Source organism: Telmatherina bonti (genome assembly GCF_933228915.1).
Source record: "Telmatherina bonti genome assembly, chromosome: 1".
NCBI classification, from domain to species: Eukaryota; Metazoa; Chordata; class Actinopteri; order Atheriniformes; family Telmatherinidae; genus Telmatherina; species Telmatherina bonti.
Window position 1 is genome coordinate 40081073 of NC_136619.1, and position 9132 is coordinate 40090204.

The window sequence follows — 9132 nt, forward strand, 5'->3', positions numbered from 1 at the left end:
TTTACGGGAGATCAGATTTGAAGGCAGCGTTTGGAAACATTTTGGTTTTTATGGATGTGAAAACAGACGAGACCTGGACAAGAGTTGCTCCATATGGAAGCTATTTGGAGTCTAAATAAAGTATTACAGTAATACTAGCACCCTGTGATAGCAGCTCCGTTCCAGCCCAGGTCAGAGGAGCCTGTTGGTACTAAGTATGTTTGATATTTGTTGGATTTATTTACGGTTTCACATAAATAAAAGATTGTGAAGATAAATTTATTTGGCAACTGGAATTAGTGGAAACTGAATGGAGAATATAGCGGTATGAAAGTGCCCATGGAGTGAGAAAAAAACCTCAATGTGGAAAAAGCATACATGAAAATCCTGATAAACATTTAATATTTGAGTAGTAGCACCCTAAATAGAAATTTAATCAAGTATCTAAGATTACACAGATCTAGTAGTAATCTGCAGCATCAGTACACAGTTACCATCAGTGGGCAAATGGGAACCTCTGAAAGTCGATTATGGAAGAGAAACGGAGCACAAACATGCTGTGGGAAGATGTGGGATTCCAAACAAAACCTGCTTTATTTATAACCAGGAATCTAACAGGTAGATAAATGTTTTTCTTTTCTTTGGTGCAGACAACCCTGTGAGCCTGATGGATCAGGATCAACGCAGCCAAACAATAAAAGTGATTAGAGAAATGTCAGTGCTGCTCCTCAAACACATTCCAGAGTTTGTTCCCTGGAGGAGGACAGAAACTGGCAGCCGTCCCACCGACTTCTCATGCAGGAGTTACAGAACACACAAACATTTAACTCTTTACACACACTTTCAGCAGCTCTTTTTACTATTAGACAAGCGTTGAAGCCGAGGGTATCTGGATAATCTACAAAATGACAACAATGGTTCAGGCAAAATGCAGCATGTATTAAAATAAATGAGTGAATCTAACTGGAGACACAAGATCTTTAAAATAATTCCAGCTGATAGTCAGTCAGCACGACTGGCTTTGAATCCAGAAATAAATCAGTCAGTATTTAATTCAGGATTCAGTGATTGATATGAGATGGCATCACATGTTGATTTTATGGATCATTTCTGTTCATATGAAGTCATAAAAAGCAAACAAGATATGAAAATATTCAATAATTCTTTTTTTTATATAATAATAATTTTTTTTTTCTTAAAAGCCTTGTATTTAAAACAAAACCAAATATGTTTCTAAGTGAGTTAAAATAACCAGGCAGTACAGTCCGGTTTAATCATAATTACATAGCATCTTTGTATTGGTGATTAAAAAAACAATCCCAACATGTTAGTTGTTATTAATGGAAATAAATCCTCTATCAGATTTAATGGAGAAGCGTGTCCAAACTTTTGACTGGTAGTGTATATTTGATTGATATTTTTTCTATTAGTATTGATACTACTGGATCAATACATTGATGTATTGTTACACTCCTGGTTACCATTGAGTATAATTAACTCAGTGGTTCCAACCTTTCGCTGCAGGACCCCCTCTTCCTCACCTATGTCAAGTCTACGCCCCTCCCCCACCCCGATCCAGCGATCACCTGCACCTTGACGCTTACAAAGAAATATGTCATGGAAGCTACAACTAAGTTTACTGAAAGTAGAAGCCTTTCAGATGCTGAAAGTCTCCTAGTGGGAGGGATTATTGCTTTTACCTGACAGTTACCTGGTCAGGCCGAGAGACATACAGTTGTGCTCATATTTATTCATCCCCTTTCATTAAAGAAAGAAAAAAAACAGCTGCCTGTAAAATAAGCTGAAATTGACTAAAGTAATAATAAATAAAAAGTTTATAAAAATCATGACATTATTTTCTAATTCTGGTTCAATAGAATTTTTTTTTTTTTTTTAAAGCAAACAAATAAGATAATTTATTACATATTACATCAGTCATAAAGTAATATTTAGTTGAACAATCCTTTAATGTTTCCGCTCCAGTCAGGTGTTTTCTGTTCCTCTCAGTCAGACTTCTGCACCTGTTGACAGGTATTTTGTCCCACTGTTCAACAGAAAAAGTCTCTAATTTGTCCAGGACACATTTGTTTGTTTGATTTTTTTACTTTCTTCAACTCAATTAAATGAAAAAACGGTGTCTTGTATTACTAAATTATATTTCTGCAAATTTTTATTTATTGTTCCTTTTTTTTTTTTAAGTCTCCAGTTATTTGAGTGACTGTTGTAAATTCAGCCTTTTCTTTAATGAAAGGTTATGAATACATATGAGCAGAACTGTATGTCCCCCAACCGTTACCTGGTCATATTCTCCAGCAGTGTGCCTTAATTTGCACACACACACACACACACACACACACACACACACACACACACACACACACACACACACACACACACACACACACAGCAGAGACCTGTGGTCCATCGCCACCATGCCTCGGCAGGGTCACCTGAGGTTGCTCCTCATTAGTTATGCCCACGGGTCAAAATTAGCGTTGATAACAGTTGGAGATGGGCTGAGCTGGTTTTCTAGATTAATGAAAGCTAACTTTGAACTCCTTTAACACTCCCTCCTTCCCTCTCTCCCCCTCTCTCTCCCTCCCTCTCCCTCCCTTCCTCACATAAAAAGATCTTCAGTTCTAAATGAAAAAGCTGTAAGAAAAGGGATAAAAGTTAAAGTTTGTGTCGCTGAGCGCTCTGCTCCAAACATGCAGGTTGGCAGATTTATGAAACTTCTGCATTCATCCATTAAAATTCTCTCAGTAAAAACACACAAGATCGGGTTTATTTTAATATTTGCTTTAATTCAGCTAAAGCTGCCATACTTTCGCCGACAATCACTCCAATTTATAGTCAAATCCATCTCATCCATTCTTATGTTTCTTGTTAACCCTTTATGAGGCAAGTGACTATGACTGTTTTCTTTCATATTCAGCATGAAACCTTTTTTTTTGTTAATGTAACAACATAATGGAGGTCTTGATTCATACCAGAAGGACAATTTTAGGTTAAAATTTCTAATTTCAAGGTATTTTATTGAGTGCCCTATAAATGGTAGAAGGCCCGGCGAAGGACTGGTGACCTGTGTACTTTGCCTTTCACCCAATGACTGCTGGGATAGACTCCAGCCTCTAAGCAGTTCAGAAAATGACGTATTGTCATGTTAAACAGTTTTAGCTTGATTGAAACTGTTCTAACCTTCAGTAAGTCTCATTTCTTTCAGTCTGTGTGATCGTTACCTCTGAAATGTGTCATCAGTCATCATACTTTATTTCTGCAGCAGCAGGCTTGCACACATAAAGAGTTAAGTCCTGCAGAATGTGTTAACACAGTGCAGGATAACTATCAGCATGCTTGTGTTTTGTGTTTTCTGTCTCTGGCAACATTCCTGCTCTGGTGTCCAACCAGCAATGATCAACTGGTGTCTTACATCTGAACTAGGAAGTCAGAATTTCCTCATTTCCAATCAGAACGTTGGTGAAACTTCACCATCTCTGAAGTCTGAATCCAACATTATTAAACTGTTTAGTTACAGATGTTTCTGCAACCTTCACTCTTTAATGCATTTTAATCTGCAAGGTAATGTGATGTTACTTTGTGGATTTCTGACTTGCAACTGTGTGGTCAGGAATGACATCATTCCCAGCTCAGAGTTGCTATTTCTGAGTGCTTCATAATGAAAATGTGTGTTGGGAGTGTGTGTCAGCATGAAACAGCTGAGCGTTGGGTTGTTCTGAGAAGGCAAACATGGATTATCCCACCACTGCTTTGGCTTCTGCTCGCAGCGTCACAAGGCCTGCAGAAGAACAGTGGTGCTCCTTTCCACCTTCAGGAATCTCATTTCTTCCAATAACATCTTTTCTGTTAACTCTACCTGAACCTTACAGCTCTTTACCCGTCCTACCTGCACTATTTCTGAAAGACCCTTCTGAATATTCCAGTAAAAGTGAGGAAGGAGCCAAACCAAACTCATCTGCAGTAGGGCTGCTCGATTATGACAAAAATTATAATTATTATTTGGACTGAAACTGAGATCTGGATTATTTAACACAATTATCCAGTATTTTTAAACAACGCTGCACGTCGTGGTGTTCTAGACTCCGTGTCGTACATTATAACCGTCTAATGGACGGTTCCGAGTTGTTTAATCTGCTTTTACTGCTTATATAGGAACTATTTTACGTTGGCCTGGATGTACGTTTTATACCAAACAACCGCTGTCAGGCTGCAGCGCGTTTCTCTCATTCACCTGTTAAAAGACGGCTGATCTGAACCAGCTGGTTAACGCGTTGCTATGGTAACGCCCCGTAACGGAGGGATATTACAGTGTTTAACTGGCCGAACTATGTATAGGAAAATAATGCAGCCAGTTTTCACTGACAATGGTATAAACTATGTTTAGGTGAACTTCCACAACCTACTGCAGTTATTCTACATTGACCTGCAGCCGGAGCCGACTGAGACTGGCCGCCTGGGAGGGCTTTAGGACGGGAGAGGCTCCCGCTGCTCCTTCCTTACAGTAACTGCAGAACAATATGTGCCTTCAAGTCAGTCGCCAAAACACCAGAAAAGTCTCTAATAACTCCAGTAAAAGCTGCTAGATTTGTCGCTTTTAACAAAAAAAGTCTCCAGATTTAGCGAGAAAGTCTCCAAGTTGGCAACAGTGTCTGAATGAAAGCAAAGCGGCTGTGGGAGGAGTTTACAGCACAGCGCTGCAATGCCAGAGACGCTCGATTAGCAGCTGAAGACAGCAGGAGAGGAAACTGCAGAGAGGAAAATAATCACACACTTTTATTTGTATCATCGTTGAAAACCCAGATTGTAGTTGAGATTAAAATATGATTAATCGCCCAGACCTAATCTGCAGGTTTATAAAACAAAAGAGCTAAAAGTGCTGCAAGGAAGGAAATCCAAGAACAATCCAAATGGAAATGACAAGGAAAGTACGGGAGGAGAATCCTGCCAGTGAGAAACCTTGAAAGTCTGTCATTGAAAATGGAAAACCTGAAAATAAGTTTTGAAACCTTGAAAAGTATTTTAAAAGTGTGAAAAAAAAGGTCTGAATCTCTGCCAGCATCTTTTTGTACTTTAATTATTCCTCTGTGTCTGTGCATTTATATGTAAAAAAACAACTGATCCAGTTATTTCATAATTATCAAGATAAATCATCTGCAGCAAGGCGGCATGTGCATGTGACTCTGTGACTTTAAATGCCACATGAGTTGTAAACATTTTCATACTTTCTCACCACCTCGATCAGCTGTTTTATTAAAACCATTTAGGTTTTCAGTGAGTTTCAGATATTTGTAATTACTGTCGCTGCCAGCAGGGGGAGACAGAATTCTGCCCCAGAGCTTTAACAAACAAACAAGTTATGTTCTTTAAAGCTTTTTTGGAAAATTAGCAAATGATTTGTGGCCAGTGAAACTTGCCCGACACGCAGATCGTTTGATCGTCAGTACCGCTGACATTTCTGTCTGCGTCACCATTTACAGTCCACTCCTTATATACCAAGCAGAGTACTTCGTTCGCAGACTGCAGGCCTACTTGTGGTTCCTAGAGTCTCAAAGAGCCGAGCAGGAGGCAGAGCCTTTGGTTATCAGGCCCCTCTCTTATGGAATAAGCTCCCAGTTAGTGTTAGGGAAGCAGACACCCTCCCCACCTTTAAGACTAGGCTGAAGACTTATCTTTTTGATAAGTCCTATAGCTAGGGATGGTTAGCATCCCTTAGTTATGCTGCTATAGGTTTAGACTGCTGAGGGACATTTCCTGATACACTGAGCTTCTTTCTTTTTCTCTATATCTCTCTCTCTCTTACCCCCCCCAATAACAGTGTCATGCCTGCCTGTCCTTGAGCCGGGTTCTGCCGGAGGTTTCCTTCCTGTTAAAGGGAGTTTTTTCCTTCCCACTGTTGCCAGTGTGCTTGCTCAGGATGGGAGATTGAGTTGGACTCAACTCAATCTGTTGGTTTCCTTATATAGGCTGTTATGAATTGGCTTTCATTATGTTTTCTTCTCTGTCTGTAAAGCGTCTAGAGATGGCATTGCCATGATTTGACACTAAATAAAGTTGAATTGAATTGAAGCATCATTATAAGCTCCAGATGCTTTTCGTACAAAGTCATCTCAGGTTCGAGTCCTGCTCCCCTACGCTGCAGCCCTGAAGGGGACACAAGTGTTTTCTCTGAGGGCGGGTCCCAGGTTGGAGCCTGGCTATCCTGGTTTTTATTACACATAACACATAAAAGAAGATCCTAACGGCTACACAAGCAAATGGTCGCGTCAGGATGGGCATCCGCCGTAAAACTAGTGCCAAAGTACAACTATATAACTGGAGCTTCCGTACGAAGAGCCAACGACTCGCTGTGGCGACCTCTTCAGAGGAAAAGCCAACAATTAGTTGCAATCATATTTATCAGTTTTATTTTGTTCTGTTTTGACACATTGGTAGCAATTTAAACTTTTTGTTATACTTTAGAAACTTCACCACTTGAAACAATCCTCAATTTTAATCATTTAGCTCGTCTCAGAGGTAAACAATCTGTGGATACACATAAAAAAAAGTGCTTTATAACAAATATCAGAATAAATATTTTTGACAGTAATGAATAAACCGTGATGTGCCGCTACCGCCAGCTTTACAGCAAGACAGTCCTGTAGATGCTCCTCTGAGGCAGAGAGGACAAATCCATCCAAGTAATTTGAATGTTATGATACTTTTGGTGTGTTTATGTGTTTCCTGTCGTTAAATGGACAAATGTTAGGAGGACATGCTGCCAGAGCAGCTGGAACAAGAAGTAAATGCAAAAAATGTTGCGTCACACTCAAAAATTCAACATAACGTTTGAGTGTGATTTCCTTTCTGCTGAGGTTGGGAGGAAAACAGAAACCTAGGACTGCTTGTTCAGTCCTCGCTGCACGGCTGTCAGCTTGCCTCGTTTTGTCTGAATGACAGCTCAACATTTTTCCTAACAATAGAAGGTGAAATATGAGGGCGAGTCAGATATTCCAGTCAGGCCTGGGGGGGTGTCTGCCAGACAACGAGACTAACGGCGATGAAAGACGATGGAGCGGCGACTGCAATGCGGGGAGAAACCAAGACGACGGCAGCTGATCAGGGCGCAACAGTTTCAGGGTGAAATCCGAAGTCAAACATGCGGAAAAAGCCGCCCAGTGGCGTCCTGCTCAGACCTCGGCGACCATCCACAGCCTGCCGTTGCTTCATTATCTAAATTAGCTGAATTTTCCTCTGAGAGCGGGGATTTTCTTCCACACAAATGACCTTAATCGTTACAATTAACTCGGCCAGTTGTAAGAAAGCTGAAGTCCAGAAAGCAGGAGAAAGCGGGGGCTTTGTGGCAAATGGCCCGGAGGCTTGGCAGGTTAAGACTACAAGTCCCCGTGTGTAAATACAGACTGGTGCCACTTGTTGAAACACCGTCATCCAACTTTAAGCTTTGAATATTTGCACAACTTTACACGCAGGTTGTCTGTTAACAATGCAACTCTTTAACTTCTGCACTTCCCACGCCTACAGTCCTCCAGGATGTTGTTATTAGCTCTGTCATCATCAGGTTTCTATCAGTCAGGAATACCTAAAATATATGTGTGCAGCTCAGTGAAAGGTTGTAGCTTGTGTTGGTGGAATATTTTGTTTATATTTATTGTATAAATCTGTGTAAAGTTGCAGACAGAAGAAAACAACCCTCAGGAATTTTAAAGGTTACACTTCCTCTTCTTGAAAAGCATTTTGGTTTGACGATAACAAGCCCAGCTGTGATTAGTTCATTAAAACGCCTCCCACACGTGTCATTGAAAAGGAGATGAAGCTGTTCCGGGTCAGAGCGGGAGGAGGCCGTGCCATGATTTGTGCTGATGTGGGTCGGTCTGACTTACATTCTGCGGGGAGGAGAGGCAGCCGGGAGCGACCAGCAGCAGAACAAAGGTCACGACCTGGCACAGAGTCGGCTTCCTGGGGACACAGAGATGCAAACACCGTCAGCAACTTGGTGACATCGTTGTTATTTCACACTTCAAGTTCACATAAACTACAGGAGTGAAGTTGTTACAGAAGGAGCTTCAGTCGGATGACGAGCTGGCTCATTGATGAAATCCATAAATGATCTGTGATGCCGCTGTGAGTCGGAGCTGAGCTCAGGAATGCCGCCCCCCGTCCAGCAAGTATCATTAATACCCCCATCCCAGTCCCCCACAGTGTTTTACAAACTCCTGCAGGGACCACCTGCATGACTGACTCCACATCCCACCTCTTTCCTATCTTTTGACCCCTTCACATTAAAGAGAAGCTAGAAAACAAAGATCTCTGCTGCATTTCCATGATGCTCCATCTGCATGCATGATCCCACGCTCCAGTTGGAGCACTTCTCTGTCTGCAGACAACTCAACCAACCTGATTTATGGCTGAAAATATTGCTTCATTTTTTCTCAATTTATTGGTTATTCATGCAGGAAAAGTTGGTTTTCCCAGATGCTTGGTCAAATGGAACATCAAATCCTTACACTTAAAGGCCAGAAACAGAACGTCTATGGAGAGAAATTTGTGTCTTTGTTATCCAATCAAGACGCACTTATTAACTAGATGTGGAAATGTATTAGTCTGGAGAACTGCTGACTTTTTTTTTTTTTTTTTTTAGGACGCGTCCCTCAAAAAGGTTTCGCCCTGGGCCCTGTGTAACTTATTGCAGCCAAAACCCGGTTGTTCAGTGTTTACTAAAAGGAAATTTACCATGCGATGAAGTGAAAAGTGTTGCATCAATCATGCAAAAGTCCAGATTTCATTGTGATTAAAACACTGGTGGGACTGTAAGAGAGCAGGACGTCCAACGTCGCAAACTTAGATGAAATTAATCAACTGTGACAAGAAAAGAGCTAAAATTCCTCCACATCCATGTGAGAGACTGATAACATTCATTCATTCATTTATTTTCCCAACCGCTTAGTCTGATGAAGGGTAGCGGGGAAGCTGGAGCCTATCCCAGCAGTCTTTGGGGGGAAAGGCGTGGTACCAGTCCATCGCAGGGCGAGACACCGTACAGAAAACAGTTACTTCCAGTTATCGCTGATTCATGTACTTCTACAAGCTGCTGAGTCATGCTTTCACAGAATACTTTGATTTATGGCTGTTTACGTGGCG

General features: G+C 41.1%; 1 protein-coding gene across 1 annotated transcript in view; it reads right to left on the reverse strand.

Moving 5' to 3' along the window:
- Window positions 1-8166, reverse strand: part of adamtsl5 (ADAMTS like 5) — a gene marked incomplete at both ends in the record, with an annotated part of 30051 nt that extends 21885 nt beyond the window's left edge. The window contains 2 exons of the mRNA XM_079264808.1: window positions 7875-7950; window positions 8048-8166. Coding sequence (XP_079120934.1) covers window positions 7875-7950; window positions 8048-8166 — 195 coding nt within the window. The remainder of the gene's footprint in view (window positions 1-7874; window positions 7951-8047) is intronic.
- Between the last annotated feature and the right edge of the window lie 966 nt (window positions 8167-9132).